Source organism: Hyperolius riggenbachi, chromosome 7 (genome assembly GCF_040937935.1).
Source record: "Hyperolius riggenbachi isolate aHypRig1 chromosome 7, aHypRig1.pri, whole genome shotgun sequence".
NCBI classification, from domain to species: Eukaryota; Metazoa; Chordata; class Amphibia; order Anura; family Hyperoliidae; genus Hyperolius; species Hyperolius riggenbachi.
Genome location: NC_090652.1, coordinates 22,412,066 through 22,430,297, shown reverse-complemented (window position 1 = coordinate 22,430,297; position 18,232 = coordinate 22,412,066). Strand labels below are relative to the sequence as shown.

The window sequence follows — 18,232 nt, the reverse complement described above, 5'->3', positions numbered from 1 at the left end:
CGCTTTGGTGTTCTCCATCCCACTGATATACATTAGCCATTCACTTTTCAAAGCACAAGCGTTTTTTTAAAAACGCTCAGAACTGCTCTTGGTGTGCACCAGCCCTAAGTGTTGTTTTTAGAGATCACGGTCATATTTAAAGCGGATCAGAGATGAAAAACTAACTATAACAAGTAACTTGTCTATATATCTTATCTAAAGTTTAGATAGTTTACATAGCAAGTCTAGCTGCAAACAGCTTTAATAGAATATGATTATTTCTTCCTGTGATACAATGGCAGCAGCCATGTTGTTTGTAAACATTACACACAGGAAAGCTTATCTGCATATTCAGCACTCAGAAAACATGAAGATGAAAGAACTGGGCACTGTCCTGTTAAAGCATTTATTCACAACTTGCAGCCAAGTGACATGTGGTAATGAGCAAAATCATAGCATCAAACCTGTCAGGTGTCTTGCATCGATATATTCATGGATACATCCAGTGAGGCTTGCGAGGGGACGTGGTGACCAGGGGATAAGGGATGTGCACAACAGCCGTTTCGCGCTCTGTAGCGCTTGCTCACGTGCTTATTAGGGCAAATGACGGCGCTTCTGGGTCTCGGAGATCAAGACTCGAGACTCCGCCCATGGCGCACGTCATTGGTCCGCGAGTGGAGGTTACAGGAAGTGTTTTGTGTTACTCTGCCTCTAAAAATCTCTGGCTAGTAATACCTTCCCCCCTCCTCCTGCCCAGACTGAGCTCCCATGAGCCCTTGCTACTGTCTGAAATTGCAAAGGCTCTCTGAAAAGCTGTGGGCGAGGCTTGTTTATAGGGAATTAGAGTATTAAACCAAAAACAAAAAAGTATTTGGCTTGAGGAATGCCCTATAAACAATAGTAAAGGAACACAATTATGCAATGAGTAAAAGTTCATCTCGGATCCACTTTAAATATAAAAAAGGAAGGAACATTTCTGCTGGTTTCCATCTTTACTGTTTTCATCATCAGTTACTGAGTGGCTTCTATCCAGCTGGTGAACAAGGCTTATGTGCTTATCAGATAATGGGGGATCTAAGTAGACCCTCTGAACTGCTCTCACCTGGTGATGTGAGGGGCGGCTGATTCTCCATCATGAAGTCCTTGTAGAGGTCCTTGTGTCCTAAACACTGCCACTCCTCCATGGAGAAACAGACTGTGCCATCCTGACACCTCATAGGGACCTGGCACACACAACAATAGTCACTATCCACACACATCCCTTGCTGATGATGCATAATGTCCCATAAGCCTCAGCACTGCTCACCTGTCCCGTCAGCAGCTCAATCATCTTGTTTATGACTTCTAGAATCTTCTTCACATTGTTTCTCTGATGTGTCAGGGAATGAGGTGGAGGCGCTGAAATGGTGGATGGGCCATGAAGACGGCTTTCGGGAGTCTCACCAGATGTCTTCTTCACTACTTCAAACTCCTGTGTAATAACACACAATAACAACAATCACCATGTATATTCCCAGAATCCTCCTCACCAACCACCCCCTCCTGACATCTGATGATGGTTTAGGATGGCAGTGAGGGACACAGGTATATATCTGCACAAGTGCCAGGAAATGCCAGCAGACAAGCAGGCGATGATGGCGGCTGCAGTAGAGTTTGGCAGAGCGTCACCAGAGCAGATCCTCAGCACCTGCTAATGTCTATAAATCACAGACTTCAAACAGTCACTGCATGCAAAACATATGCAACAACGTACTAAACATAACTGCTTTACTATGTCTAGCAGTGCTTTGTCCCAAACATTATGGTGGTCAGTGTATGTGCCCCTCCCACAATACTCCTACCCTCACCATTCGGTCCTCCCACAAACCCCCTCACCTCTCCAGTCAGCTCTCCCAAAATCCCCCTCAACTCTCTCTAATCAGCCCCTCCCACAATCCTCCTAACCTCTCCAGTCAGCCCTTCCAGAATCCCCCCTCACCTCTCCAGTCAGCCCTTCCAGAATCCCCCCTCACCTCTCCAGTCAGCCCTTCCAGAATCCCCCCTAACCTCTCCAGTCAGCCCTCCCAGAATCCCCCTCACCTCTCCAGTCAGCCCTCCCAGAATCCTCCTCACCTCTCCAGTCAGCCCTCCCAGAATCCCCCTCACCTCTCCAGTCAGCCCTCCCAGAATCCTCCTCACCTCTCCAGTCAGCCCTCCCAGAATCCCCCTCACCTCTCCAGTCAGCCCTCCCAGAATCCTCCTCACCTCTCCAGTCAGCCCTACCAGAATCCTCCTCACCTCTCCAGCCTGCCCTCCCAGAATCCTCCTCACCTCTCCAGCCAGCCCTCCCAGAATCCTCCTCACCTCTCCAGTCAGCAGGCAGATGATGTCCAGGCTGAGCATTACTATCCTCTCAGTCATGTGACTCTGGTCCTCATCCATCCTCATTGATATGGTCATGTGACCTACACAGGGGGGAGAATAGACTGAGGATTATCTGGCCTGTAGGACTATATAAGGATGGAGAGTAGATTCACTCCTTACAATACACATCAAGCTCTGACTTTGGGGTTTGGGGTTTTTGTTATTCTGTCTCTCTCAGCTACAATAAACCCCCCATTATAACGGTATACTGGTCATTTCATGGTCAGAGGGCAACAGAGCAAAATCAGCAGGGGATCAAATACTTCCTCCCCTCACTGTATGTACATCTGAGCTGAGGACAGCTGTCCACTATCCGTTACATGCAGCAGTTTCCTGTAGTAACTGCACTGCCTAACACTAACTGACACCTGTGTGGTTACAGACACTGCTATTCAGCTGCATTAGCCAATCGCTAAAGGGGGCGGCTCCACAATGTCATTATAAAACTTTGTTTATGTTTGGGTCAGTAATATATACAGAAGCAAGGTGTAATGGCTGCTGATGTCACATTGTGGTGCCGCCTCTTCTACTATTCTCAGTCTATATCCTGAAGCAGTACAAGGGGTGTGAGGTCAGGGCAGGCGGCGTTCCCCTTTACATGGCTACTTCCTGCATTCAGGGGCATTACACAGCAATCACATGCCACGCCTCCCCTGACACACCCAGTTTCCTGATACCTCCATGTCGTCATACTTCCTGGGTTAGCTCCTCCCCCTTAACCCCTATAGGACCCATACAAAACTATAAATAAGGTCACGGCCCCTATAGCCTCATTCTCTTTTTTGTCCTCAAACACTATAGGATCCAGGGTAAAAGTAAGATATATTGTATGTACGTTATTGGTTTTTATTACAGGAAAGTCTCTTTGAGCACCTTACTCTTTCTAGGAAGTCAGGTTTTTCTATTTTAAATTCTTTTCCTGACTATATACAGAATGTCCCTTCTAAGCTACTAAATGTGCTATCATAAGGGAATTCTAGGATCATTGGGCATTTGTTGAGGCTAAATGCTTCATAGGATTCACTGTGTACCCTTTTGGGTAAATGTGTGGTTTATATACCTTCCTCCACTGTGTGGAGCGTCTGGTATGTGTCTTCGGTAGCTGGTCGGCCTGAAGGGCAGGTCGGCGTGTGGTTTCTAATCTCTGTTATCTCCTCTGCCTCGTGTGGGTTCGCCGCTCGCGCTGGCGTCCGGAAATGGCATCTGCGCATGCGTGCGCATGCGCAGAATGGTCAGGGGCATGTCAAATTGGCGGCGGCCATCTTGGTTAAGGGCAGCGTGCCCTAGGAGCGCAGGGACGCTTGTTACGCGTCTGGGGGCGGCGTATTTAAGTCAGACAGAGCCAGTTGGAGCTCTGTCTGCATAGATAACGGATGGGTTGCGCGACTCAACGCTGGGGTCCGGATAGAGCCTGCTATTTTTTCTTTATTCTCAAACCGCAAGTAAGTCAGGATGCTCCTGTTGGTTTTTATATGTGTATATTGTAAACAAAGGCAGAGTCAAGTCTTCAGAATGCATAATTGCATATATCTTGTAGATGCACAGATAGATGTATATTTTATACATACATGAATACTCAGTTTGGTTGATTAATTAGGGGTTTTCTGTTCTGTTTGTTTCTTTCACAGTGAATCCTGCCACTGACAATGATCCACCTGGTCCATCAGGGTAAGGTTTTCTTAAAGGGGACCACACATAAAAAAAAAAGACAGTAATGTATAAGAGATTCTCATAGCAATTAAATTATTGCTTTTCTCTTATAGTGCACTGGATGAGGCAAGGGGACGGTCGAAGTCTAATAGACTACGCTCCAAGTCCAGATCCAGATCCAGATCCAGGTCCAGGTCAAAGAAACATAAGTCCAAGAAGAGCAAAAGCAAGTCTTCTCGTTCAAGATCTCGATCTAGGAGACGTTCGTCTAGATCTTCGCATCATAGACGGCGATATCGTTATTCCAGGAGTAGATCTCCTATGTACAGACAATTGCCAGAAAAAGGTCAATGCTGGGCATGTACCAAGCAGGCCATGGTAGATAAGACTGTATGTGATTCTTGCTTCAGTCAATTGGCTAGGACGCAAGAGGAAAAGACAGAGGATTTATCTGAAATTATTAGAAGAGTTGTCAGAGAGGAGGTGTCTGTCCAGGATCCCGCTAGCTCTCTGCCAGAAGAGCAGGAGGATACAGAGGAGGCAGAGGACGGAGAAGTCGCTTGCTTATTCGACTTTAAGCTTACAAATCCCTTTATAACAGCTGTCAAGGAGGCTCTTGAGTGGTCAGATCCTCCGGTGGAGCAGGAACAGAGTAAACAATATTATTCTCATCTGACTAAAAAGACTAACACATTCCCCATAATTAGGGAAATCAAGGAGTTAATCACTGAGGAGTGGAAGAAAATCGATAACAAGCAACCTCAGCACAATCGATTTACTAAATTATATCCTCTCAAGGAAGAGGAACTTCCTTTTCTGTATAATCCACCAACAGTTGATGCATCGCTATCCAGACTTGTAAAGCATGTGACTCTACCTAAGGAGGATGCAGCTATATTTAAAGATCCACTTGAAAGAAGAGTCGATAATGACCTGAAGAAGTCATATCTCTTATCAGGTTCAACATGTAGGCCTGCGATTGCTCTTACATCGGTGGCCAAGGCAATCAGAGTTTGGACAAACAACATTGAGCAAGCCATAATAGCAGATGCAGATAAAAATGATATAGTATCGGCAATGGAAGACCTAAAGATCGCTGCGGACTTTGTTGGGGAGGCATCCATGGACATACTGAGATCATCATTTCGGAATATGCTCACTTCAGTAACCGCAAAAAGGGCATTATGGCTTAAACCATGTTGGGCGGACATCACATCCAAGCAAAACTGGATAAAGATTCCGTTTGCTGGGTCAACTCTCTTCGGTTCAGAGATGGATAAGGCGATCTCGAGAGTAACAGGAGGAAGATCAGGATTGATACCCCAAGACAGGCCACCTAGGAAAAATTTCCCAGCTTTCAAGAGACCTCAAGATAATCGTTATAAGGAGGCAAGATCGTATAAGCCAGGTCGTCAGTTCAAGAGAAATTGGAAGAGCTCTCAGGCATCTCTGGCCAGATCCATCAAATCCAACATTCAGTCTTCAGGACAATCAAAGCAGTCCTTTTGAAACAACGCCCACCCAAGTGTCTCCGGTGGGTTCAAGATTAAGAGCCTTCAGGGATATTTGGGTGGAGAAGATTCCGGACAAATGGGTAATATCCACCATATCCAAGGGTCACAGATGGAAGTTCCATCACAGACCAAGGGAGAGATTTCTACTTTCCACAATTCCGAAAAGCCCCCAGAAAGCAAAGACATTCTTAGACTACATACAATGTTTGCAAACACAGAATGCAGTGACACCAGTTCCTTCTCCAGAGAAAGGCCAAGGGATCTATTTACATTTGTTTTTGGTGCAAAAGAAAAGTGGGGGATTTCGGCCGGTAATCGATCTCAAATATCTAAACAACCTAATTGTAATACCAAGATTCAAGATGGAATCTCTCCAATCGATAATCTTAGTGGTTATGCCAAACGACCTGATGATATCCATCGATCTGCAGGACGCATACCTCCACATACCGATTCGTCAGGAATACCAGAAATATCTAAGGTTTTGTGTGAACAACATACATCTTCAGTTCTCCGTCCTGCCGTTTGGGCTTTCTACAGCTCCACGAACTTTTACAAAGGTTCTGGTGGCAGCCATAGCACAGCTAAGACTGAGGGGGATAAGAGTCTACCATTATCTCGACGATATTCTAATCCTGGCAGATACGGTGGAGAAACTCGAGTCTCACAAGAATCAGACAATACAATTCTTAACCGACTTGGGATGGATCATCAACTGGCAGAAGAGCCAATTAATACCCGCCAGAGAAATAGTTTACCTGGGAGCATCATTCAACACTCACCAGCAAACAGTGTCACTCCCACAGGAGAAGATATGGAAGTTCAAGAAAGTAATAGGTCCTATTCTTCAATACTCAACCTTGTCGGCCAGACAATGTCTTCAGGTTCTGGGGATGATGTCACCCACTTTACCGATGATCAAGTGGTCGAGGTGGCACATGAGACCTTTTCAGATGAACTTTCTCTCACAGTGGAACCAAGCGTCCATGAACCAGAAAATAAAGATCTCGATGACATGCAGGCTTTCGCTAATATGGTGGACGAAGACCAAGAATCTGAGTCAGGGTCACTCTTTAAGCACGTATTCATGGATCACGATTACGTCAGATGCGAGCCAGATTGGATGGGGAGCACATTGTGGTCAGAACTGGGTCCAGGGGATATGGCCCCGGATGGAAAAAAGAATTGTTTCCAATGTGTTGGAGCTCAGAGCTGTTGTCAAGGCAGTCTATGCATTTGCTCAGAAGATAAAGGGATATGCCCTATGCATTCAGTCAGACAACCGTGCAACGGTGGCTTATATACAGAAGCAGGGAGGAACAAGGAGTGTCACATTATTGACGGAACTGGCGCCACTGATGTCATGGGCGGAGAAAAACCTACTGGCAATCAAAGCAGTTTACTTGCCTGAGAAGATGAACATTCAAGCGGACCTGCTGTCCAGGAAACGTTTAGACAACAACGAATGGCAGCTGAACAGGAATGTTTTCAAGCACATAGTACAATTATGGGGGCTGCCTCAGGTGGATCTCTTTTCATCACACCTCAACAACCAATTGCCTATATTCTTCTCCAGACATCAGGTTCCGAACACGAGTGGAGTGGATGCACTGGCAATTCCATGGCAGTCACTGATGGTATATGCATTCCCTCCGGTTCCACTACTACTGAGGTTTCTGAAGAAACTACAAACAGAGAATGTTGTGGCAATAGTGATTGCTCCTTTCTGGCCAAAGAGGCCCTGGTTTCCTCTGCTGATCAGCATGTCGACATGTTCCCCAATCAGGTTACCAGCATCACCAGATCTGTTGTCTCAGAACGGTCTCTTCCACCAGAATCCGGAGATTCTTGCGCTATCGGCCTGGAAGTGGAGAGGAGGATTCTGTTAAATGCTGGGTTTTCATCAGCAGTTGTGGAAACTCTGCTAAGGGCAAGGAAGACCTCAACTAACAAATCTTATCATAGAGTATGGAAGAAATTCATCGATTTCTCTACAAGTAGGGGTGTAGATTTTCTTTCACCTTCAATTCCTCACATCCTGGACTTTGTGCAAACGGGTGTCGACTTGGGCCTCGGAGTCAGTACCCTTAGGGGTCAGGTATCGGCAATATCAGCCCTGATAGGACAGAGGTTGTCATCAGACAGATTAGTCCAACAGTTCTTTCAAGCAATGTTGAAAATCAGACCTCCTGTAAAGAAAATCATACCATCTTGGGATCTCCCGCTAGTGTTGGAATATCTTTCTTCATCAACATTTGAACCAATTCATTCATGCTCAATCTGGAATTTAACATTGAAAGCTACTTTTCTAGTGGCAATTTCTTCAGGCCGAAGAGTGTCAGAAATCCAGGCTTTAGGAGTTCTTGACCCCCATATTGTATTTTTTCCTGACAGAGTGGTTCTCAGACCGGTACTAAGTTTCCTTCCCAAGGTAGTATCAGTCAAACATCTAAACCAGGAATGGACGTTACCATCATTCCCTGCAGAGGAGGGTCACCCTGATGGGCATCCATTAGACATTTCAAGAGCTCTGAAACAATACATCCTATCCACTCAGTCATTTAGAAAATCTAATCACCTATTTGTCTGTCCTTCAGGTCCCAGGAAGGGCAAAGAGGTAACGGCAAGAACTATTGCCACTTGGATTGTTAGATTAATTAAGGCTGCTTATAGAAAGAAAGGGTCAGTGGATATGCCTTGTACTTCGGCCCATTCAACCAGGAGTGTCTCAGCATCCTGGGCAGCATCTGGGGGGGTTTCCCTCTCTACAATCTGTAAAGCAGCAAATTGGTCTTCACCAAATACATTTATTAAACATTATTATATTGATCCTTCTTTGTTGACGACTGTGAATTTTGGAAAAAAAGTTTTGTCTGCTGTTGATAAATACGTTTTTTGCATTATACCCACCCGTCTAGTATTTATTTGTGGATGCTAGTTATATCCCAGGAAGTATGACGACATGGAGGTATCAGGAAAGCAGAAAATTTGTACTTACCTCGGGAATTTTCCTTTCCTGATATAACTCCATGTCGGCATACGACCCACCCATATTGCTCAGTAAGTGTTTGAGTACTATTTACAAGAATGAGGCTATAGGGGCCGTGACCTTATTTATAGTTTTGTATGGGTCCTATAGGGGTTAAGGGGGAGGAGCTAACCCAGGAAGTATGCCGACATGGAGTTATATTAGGAAAGGAAAATTACCGAGGTAAGTACAAATTTTCTGCTTTCTGAGTTGATGCCAATGTTGCTGCAAATGACATGCAGCTTGATATTGGGCCAATCAAATGCAGAAAATGCTGAATTACACTTGCTCTGTTCCACTAACTACATCCAATTACACTGTACACACAATATGACACGTGACTACAGGCGCGTACACACAGTATTACACAAACAGTGAGCACTGACAGACAGACGCACACAACACAATATATACTATTACACTATGAGCGCACACACAGTACACACATAGTAATATAAATGTGACACTTACTGGGCTGATGATGGCAGCTTGCAGCAGACACAGGCAGCACCTCCAGCAGAGAGGGGACACAGGCAGAGCTGCTGCAAAGTCTGGAGGAACAGCTGATTCACAAAGGGGGTCTCTACACCATGTGAGGGTCCCCCAAACACACAGCTCATTCCTCTCCTCCTCTTCCCACTCAGCATTCACACACCTGGCTGCAGGGGGGCTTCTCACATGGCTGGGGGGATACACATTGTCCAGAGCAAGCTGGGGGTGTGGCCTCCTCTCTATGGCTGGGAATGCTGGGCTTCAGCAAAATGGCCGCCACTGCTGAGGTGTGCAGCTCGTGCTCTAGTGGCAGAGATTGCCAGCAGCAGCACCACGTGCTATATCCTGTATGTTATGATTAGATTGTTGTGTATTTATATTACAGAGCACAATAAACTATAAACACAATAACATGAATATTGTGCACAGAGGGGACATCAGTACCTGACTCACTGGCAGTAAGTGGGCTGAAACTTCCAAAAAAAAAGAAAAAAAACTTCCCCAAAAGAATCAAATAAAATGTTCTAAGAAGGCAAACTGCAATAAAGTTTATTTTCACATCAGGTTCTACCCATAGTGCTGCTTCTGGCAATCTCCAGCACTAGAGCACGAGCTGCGCTCCTCAGCAGTGGCGGCCATTTTGCTGAAGCCCAGCATTCCCAGCCATAGAGAGGAGGCCACACCCCCAGCTTGCTCTTGCTCCGGACAATGTGTATCCCCCCAGCCATGTGAGAAGCCCCCCTGCAGCCAGGTGTGTGAATGCTGAGTGGGAAGAGGAGGAGAGGAATGAGCTGTGTGTTTAAGGGACCCTCACATGGTGTAGAGACCCCCTTTGTGAATCAGCTGTTCCTCCAGACTTTGCAGCAGCTCTGCCTGTGTCCCCTCTCTGCTGGAGGTGCTGCCTGTGTCTGCTGCAAGCTGCCATCATCAGCCCAGTAAGTGTCACATTTATATTACTATGTGTGTGTGTACACTTATAGTGTAATAGTATATAGTGTGTTGTGTGCGTCTGTCTGCAAGTGCTCACTGTTTGTGTAATACTGTGTGTACGCGCCTGTAGTCACGTGTCATAGTGTGTGTACAGTGTAATTGGATGTAGTTAGTGGAACAGACACAGTGTAATTCAGCATTTTCTGCATTTGATTGGCCCAATATCAAGCTGCATGTCATTTGCAGCAACATTGGCATCAACTCAGAAACTGGGTGTGCCAGGGGAGGCGTGGCATGTGATTGCTGTGTAATGCCACAGAATGCAGGAAGTGTGGCAGGAAAGCAGCCATGTAAAGGGGAACTCCGCCTGCCCTGACCTCACACCCCTTGTACTGCTTCAGGATATAGTCTGAGAATAGCAGAAGAGGCGGCACCACAATGTGACATCAGCAGCCATTACACCTTGCTTCTGTATATATTACTGACCCAACAATAAACAAAGTTTTATAATGACATTGTGGAGCCGCCCCCTTTTAGCGATTGGCTAATGCAGCTGAATAGCAGTGTGGGTAACCATGGAAGTGTCAGTTAGTGTTAGGCAGTGCAGTTACTATAGGAAACTGCTGCATGTAACGGATAGTGGGCAGCTGTCCTCAGCTCAGATGTACATGCAGTGAGGGGAAGAAGTATTTGATCCCCTGATGATTTTGCTCTGTTGCCCTCTGACCATGAAATGACCAGTATACAGTTATAATGGGGGGTTATTGTAGCTGAGAGACAGAATAACAAAAACCCAAAACCCCAAAGTCAGAGCTTGATGTGTATTGTAAGGAGTGAATCTACTCTCCATCCTTATATAGTACTACAGGCCAGATAATCCTCCGTCTATTCTCCCCCCTGTGTAGGTCACATGACCATATCAATGAGGATGGATGAGGACCAGAGTCACATGACTGAGAGGATAGTAATGCTCAGCCTGGAGATCATCTGCCTGCTAACTGGAGAGGTGAGGAGGATTCTGGGAGGGCTGACTGGGGAGGTGAGGAGGATTCTGGGAGGGCTGACTGGAGAGGTGAGGACGATTCTGGGAGAGCTTACTGGCGAGGTGAGGAGGATTCTGGGAGGGCTGACTGGAGAGGTGAGGGGGATTCTCGGAGGGCTGATTAGAGAGAGGTAAGGAGGATTCTGGGAGGGCTGATTAGAGAGAGGTAAGGAGGAATCTGGGAGGGCTGATTAGAGAGAGGTGAGGGGAATTCTGGGAAGGCTGGCTGGAGAGGTGAGGAGGATTCTGGGAGGGCTGACTGGTGAGGTGAGGAGGATTCTAGGAAGGCTGACTGGAGAGTTGAGGAGGATTCTGGGAGGGCTGACTGGAGAGGTGAGGAGGATTCTGGGAGGGCTGACTGGAGAGGTGAGGAGGATTCTGGGAGGGCTGACTGGAGAGGTGAGGAGGATTCTGGGAGGGCTGACTGGAGAGGTGAGGAGGATTCTGGGAGGGCTGACTGGAGAGGTGAGGAGGATTCTGGGAGGGCTGACTGGAGAGGTGAGGAGGATTCTGGGAGGGCTGACTGGAGAGGTGAGGAGGATTCTGGGAGGGCTGACTGGCGAGGTGAGGAGGATTCTGGGAGGGCGGCTGGAGAGGTGAGGAGGATTCTGGGAGGGCTGACTGGCGAGATGAGGAGGATTCTGGGAGGGCGGCTGGAGAGGTGAGGAGGATTCTGGGAGGGCGGCTGGAGAGGTGAGGAGGATTCTGGGAGGGCTAATTAGAGAGAAGTGAGGAGGTTTCTGGGAGGGCCGACTGGAGAGGGTAGGAGGATTGTGGGAGGGACACATACACTGACCACCATAATGTTTGGGACAAAGCACTGATAGACATAGTAAAGCATCATTGCACAAGCACAAACTGAGCAGACATATTAATGCAACAAGTATGCTAATATAGACACTAGTGTGTTTATGGGAGGGAGGGCAAGGTCCTCGACCTGGCAAGTAACTAAACAAAAATGTAAAGAAAAAAGAGGCACCTCCCTAAATACAATAGGAATATAATATTTGAACAAATAACTGGTGCACGAGGCCAAAAGTAAATGCAAAAACTCACTTTATTAAAGCCAATGTGAAAACAATAAAACCAATTAAAAGCAAGGCAACGCCATACCCAGGCCAAGACCCTAATGTCATATAATAATTGCCATAAGCCCATCTGTAAACATTTCAAAACTGCACAGTAAAATACAATGACAAAATTGCGTGTGTCTGCTGGGGGGCAGCGATGTGAAATGATGGCAGCATCCAATATTAACTATAATAAGGTAATCAGAGGTTGATGCTGCAACATCACAGCTCCACAGAAGCAAACGCAAACTTATGATAAACGTGCAGTTATTAAGGTAAAATCTTTCCTGAACTATGCATCCATAATATGTGCAAACAGTGAAACAACAATGGATAACAATAAGACCTCATGGAGGATAATGATAAAAGTTTGATGCAAACAACGTGAATTTAAGTACAAGTGCTGTGAATGGTCAGCAAAAAGGTAATATCAAGTGCAATGTGAGATAGACCGAGGAGAGGCCCCTCAGCAGCTTCGGTGGAACTAGTCGGACGGGCGCAGGAGCGCCCTTGCAGCCGTCCCCAGCCCTTGACACACTCTTCCATTCGGTAAGCCCTGTTGTTCTTCTCCTGCTCTATGCCTCTTCTCGGTCTATCTCACATTGCACTTGATTAGGGGCCCTTGGGCTGGGTATGGCGTTGCCTTGCTTTTAATTGGTTTTATTGTTTTCACATTGGCTTTAATAAAGTGAGTTTTTGCATTTACTTTTGGCCTCGTGCACCAGTTATTTGTTCAAATATTATATTCCTATTGTATTTAGGGAGGTGCCTCTTTTTTCTTTACATTTTTGTTTAGACCTAGTAAAGCAGTCATGTTTAGTACTTTGTTGCATATGTTTTGCATGCAGTGAATGTTTGAAGTCTGTGATTTATAGACATTATCAGGTGCTGAGGATCTGCTCTGGTGACGCTCTGCCAAACTCTGCTGCAGCCGACATCATCGCCTGCTTGTCTGCTGGCATTTCCTGGCACTTGTGCATATATATATTCTGTGTCCCTCACTGCCTTCCTATACCATCATCAAATGTCAGGCCTGTGCTAGGTGATGGGAATTTTGGGAATGTACATGGTGATTGCTGTTACTGTGTGTTATTACACAGGAGTATGAAGTAGTGAAGAAGACATCTGGTGAGACTCCCGGTAGCCGTCTTCATGGCCCATCCACCATCTCAGTGCCTCCACCGCACTCCCTGACACCTCAGAGAAACAATGTGAAGAAAATTCTAGACGTCATAAACAAGATGATTGAGCTGCTGACAGGACAGGTGAGCAGTGCTGAGGATTATGGGACATTATGTAGCATCAGCAGGGATGTGTGTGGATAGTGACTATTGTTGTGTGTGCCAGGTCCCTATGAGGTGTCAGGATGTCACAGTCTATTTCTCCATGGAGGAGTGGCAGTATTTAGAAGGACACAAGGACCTCTACAAGGACTTCATGATGGAGAATCAGCCACCCCTCACATCACCAGGTAAGAGCAGTTCAGAGGGTCCACTTAGCTCCCCCATTATCTGATAAGCACATAAGCCTTGTTCACCAGCTAGATAGAAGCCACTCAGTAACTGATCATGAAACCAGCAGAAATGTTCCTTCCTTTTTTTTATATTTAAAGTGGATCCGAGATGAACTTTTACTCATTGCATAATTGTGCTCCTTTCCTATTGTTTATAGGGCATTCCTCAAACCAAATACTTTTTTGTTTTTGGTTTAATACTCGAATTCCTATAAACAAGCCTCACCCACAGCTTTTCAGAGAGCCTTTGCAATTTCAGACAGTAGCAAGGGCTCATGGGAGCTCAGTCTGGGCAGGAGGAGGGGGAGGTATTACTAGCCAGAGATTTTTAGAGGCTGAGGGGAGGAGGGAGGAGGAGGGTGGATTAGGTTTTTTTCACAGACTGAGTGCTGAATATGCAGATAAGCTTTCCTGTGTGTAATGTTTACAAACAACATGGCTGCTGCCATTGTATCACAGGAAGAGATAATCATATTCTATTAAAGCTGTTTGCAGATAGATTTGCTGTGTACATAAAGTATCTAAACTTTAGATAAGATATATAGACAAGTTACTTGTCATAGTAAGTTTTTCATCTCGGATCCGCTTTAAATATGACCGTGATCTCTAAAAACAACACTTAGGGCTGGTGCACACCAAGAGCAGTTCTGAGCGTTTTTAAAAAACGCTTGTGCTTTGAAAAGCATTTGGCTAATGTATTTCAGTGGGATGGAGCACACCAAAGCGATTCGTTTTTTCCCCGAACGCAAACTCTGGTCCTGCAGCATGTCTGCTGATTTTTGAGGAGATTCATCGTGTATGTTAAGTATAGGAAAGTGGAAAATGGCTCTGAGAAGCGCTAGATCAGAACGGTTTTCTAGGTGTTTTTATTACAGAAGCTGTTCAGTTACAGCTCTACTGTAACAAAAAATAAAAAATGCGACACCAAAACGCTCCAAAAAAACCGCTAGCCATGTATAGAAAATTGTTCTGCATAGGCCTAGAATTGCTCTAAAATAATCACTTCAAAGAGTGCTGAGTGTTTGCGATTACAGTAGCGCCTTTTGGTGTGCACTGGGCCTTAGTGTGGTTTGCCTTCTTTAAGCAGAAGATATTTGCGATGATTCAGCTTGAAATGTGTAACTGTGGTTACCCACAATGCACCACTACTGAATATGCAAATGATCTCTTTATGCCCCTGAAGCCAGGCCGACATCCAGAACTGCTGGTGTATAGCAAGCCTATAGCTTATACATGTTACAGACCCACATCCCTCCAACATGCAGACAGCCTATTTCACAGAGAATTTGCATACTCAAGTTGTTCATATTCAGCAGTGGTGCATTGTGGGTAACCACAGTCACACACTTACAGTCATTGGGAATTATTCATTTAGAAGAAGAAAAAAAAGCCAGATACTTACCTAAGGAGAAGGAAGGCTCTGGGTCCTAATGAGCCTTCCCTCTGCTCTTCCGATGCCCGTTCCAGTGCTGACTCCCCCATAGTAGCATTTGACCATTTCAGTGACATGCTGCTATCTCCGCTGCCAAAGGGGAGGCTTCGGAAGTCTTCGGGAGCCCGAGTGCTCCTGATGATGGGCCGCTCCAGACTGCGCATGCACGAGCGCCTTCTCTCGCATTAGCACAGTATGGCGCCATCTGTCTTCAGGAGGACTCGGCTCCCGAAGACTTCCGAGATCCCCCGCGGCGTGGGATTTGCACAGAGGAGCTGCTGCCGGAGAGGAGAGGGAAGGCTCAGTAGGACCCAGAGTCTTCTCACTCCTTAGGTAAGTATCTGGTTTCTTTTTTTTTAATTATTGATTCCCAATGACTCTAAAGTGGGCCTGAACTCTTGCACAGAACAGAAGGAAAACAGAGAGGAATGCACCCTGTATGTATTTAGACAGTTTAGCCTGTCTAATTCCCCCTCATTTGTGTCTAATCACCAGTTGTAATCTGATCTCTCCCCTGTCACATGGCAGAGATGGCAGATAAGCTCATTTGAAAGCACAAAATATTAATATGTCTGCTTCCATGAATCAGGAAGTAGACACACTGCAGATTTATTTTAGTATTTGTATCAGCTGTAACAAAGATTTTTTTATTTTTTTTGTTAAAGGTCATCATTCTGTTGCTCATCTTTTAGAGCAGAGAGAAGTTTGTGACTTGATGAACAGAGGCGCCAGCAGAATAAAAACAATAATTAAAAGTTTTAAAATATGCTGGGGAGGCAGTGGTAGCCTTGGACCTCCGAAAGCAGACTAGACTACTTGTCTGACATAAATAAACACTTTATAAGTACCCCAATAGATGCAACACGTTTTGCAGGACCAAGCCAGCTTCATCAGGCAATAAAACAGGGGATAAACAGTAGCTCTCAGGTAGCACGTATAGTGCCTCTGTGAAGAGAGAAGTTTGTGTTCAGGTTCTCTTTAACCGGTTCAGCCTATCTGGATGAGTATTCTCGTCCAGATAGGCGCCGCTCAAGTCTATCTGGAGGCGTATCCACGTCCAGTGTTTAAGCAGCGGTGCGCGGGGCTGCGGCCCAGTGGTTTTTCATGTCGGCAGTTGGGGAAGGGAAGCTAGGCTTCCCCCGATCCATTCGCAGTGCGTTTAATGAATGGACATGACCCCGATCAGGAGCCGAGTCCATTCATAATAAAGATCTTGAATGAAAGTGAAACACACACACGCTCCCCTGAGCAGACGTGTTTTTTTTTTTTTTAATAATTGCCTTATATCCAAATAATAAATTGACACCATACATTTTACTAGGAACAGAACTTAAATGTTGTGATAGCGGGGACTAATGGGCAGATAAAATGGATGGGTTTTATTTATAGTAGCATTGCTTATTTTAAAACTATAGAGGATGGAATTGGAGAAATAGGCCTCAATTCATAAAGCTTTACCGCATGTGGTACTGCTGAAAACAGCAGGCTTTCCAGAGCACTTAGCAAAGTGTCAATTCATAAAGGCTGTTACCGCATGAAAAACTGAAATTGCCGAGCAGTGAGGTAAATTACCTCCAACATATGTCAGTAAATTGTCAGCAAATGTCAATTCGTAAAGCCTTCAACAAGCGTTAAGCCAGGCGATAGTTACTGACACCTCTAGTGTGGTGTTAACAATGCAAAGTGCAGGGAGCCGAAAGTCTGTGCAGGGAGCCAAAGTCTCTGTGAGCCGACTGTGCAGGGAACAGTAATTACAGCTTGTAACAAAACAGAGATATCGCCCCACCGCTCAATGGGCTGCAGTAATTTACCGAACTTCATAGGCAGCTGTGAAAATCTTTATGAATTAGCACACAAAGGTCTAAAATACCGAATGCAGTATTTTCCCTCCCAGATTTTTTTTTTTTTTTATCGCGCTGCTTTTATGAATCGAGGCCTTAGTGTATTTTTTTGTGTGTGTGGTGGGTGGGGGGGGGGGGCGTATTTGCCTATAAAATGCATAGAAAATAAAGTAATTACTAAAAACAAGTATCGCCCACAGAAAGCTTAATTTGTGGCGAAAAAAGGAAGATCTAGATCATGTAGGTGTGATAAGTAGTGATAAAGTTATTGACAACGGAATGGGAGGTGCACTGACGGGAAAATTGCTTCTGTCTTTGAAGTGAAAACACCTGTAGGCTGAACTGCTTAAAGCTGAATTATCACAAGTACCTTCTGTTTTAAGAAGGCAAACCATACTAAGTATTGCTTTTTACTAGGAGGGCTTTTTGGTCTCTTTTAGTTCCCTATACTTTACTAGTGGTTTGAGGTATTCTGTTTCACTAAAAACAGTGTAAGTAAGCTAAATAAGTAATTTCTTATTGGATGTTTTTTTTTTTCCAGTTAGAAAGGTGTTTCATCCCACTTTAAAGACAAGTGTAACGATTGTGGGATTCTCTCCGTGATCAGCGCACAGGACGTGCGCTGACACTGCGGAAATCCTCCATAAGCGTATAATTTGAGGGAACCCAGCAAAAGGTGCAACGCACCTGTAGAGGGAAATTCCTGTCGGCAGGTGGAGCTGTGGAGTGCAGAGGAACAGCTCCTCTGCCCTGCCACAGACGCCAGACAGGAATTGTACGAAGGGAAGAAACGCAGGGCAAGATAGCCCTGAAAGAGAGAGATCAAAGCGACAGAGGGTATGTGTGTCCACCAATCTAGTCGCCACCCTGCGACGATGAACACACAACCATGAAGATCAGATGAGAAGGCAATCGCCATAGATGGCGATTGCTAACAGCGACACAAGACCGAATAAGCACAGATGAGGAATGTATGTATGTCCACCAATCTAGCCGCCAACCTGCGACGGCGGACACACAACGGAGGAAACCAAGTGAAAACGCAATCGCAAGAGAAGCGATTGCGAAAGAGAATGAGCACAGGGACAGATTGTATGTATGTGCCCCAATCTAGTCGCCAACCCGCGACGGTGCACACACAACAGCAAAAACGAAGTAGGAACGCAATCGCGAGAGAGGCGATTGCCAGAGGTGACACAAGGCTACAGCAAGGCAGAGCACGAGAGTAGCAAAGGCACAGCAAATCATACAATGAGAAGATAAGGAAAATAAACGCTAACTAAACGCGAACACCGCACTCATTCGCAACAGCGAACGCGTTTTCTGTGCGGTCTCCGC

At 45.6% G+C, this 18,232-nt stretch overlaps 2 protein-coding genes across 2 annotated transcripts in view; one reads left to right on the top strand and one right to left on the bottom strand.

Moving 5' to 3' along the window:
- The window catches only part of LOC137524128 (zinc finger protein 665-like), a 121,773-nt gene that overhangs the window by 17,600 nt on the left and 85,941 nt on the right, over nt 1-18,232 (bottom strand). The gene's annotated exons all lie outside the window — the stretch shown is intronic.
- The window catches only part of LOC137524130 (zinc finger protein 271-like), a 132,479-nt gene continuing 123,993 nt past the window's right edge, over nt 9,747-18,232 (top strand). The window contains exons 1-4 of the mRNA XM_068243680.1: nt 9,747-10,001; nt 10,902-11,002; nt 13,209-13,373; nt 13,456-13,579. Coding sequence (XP_068099781.1) covers nt 10,907-11,002; nt 13,209-13,373; nt 13,456-13,579 — 385 coding nt within the window. The 5' untranslated portion in view covers nt 9,747-10,001; nt 10,902-10,906. The remainder of the gene's footprint in view (nt 10,002-10,901; nt 11,003-13,208; nt 13,374-13,455; nt 13,580-18,232) is intronic.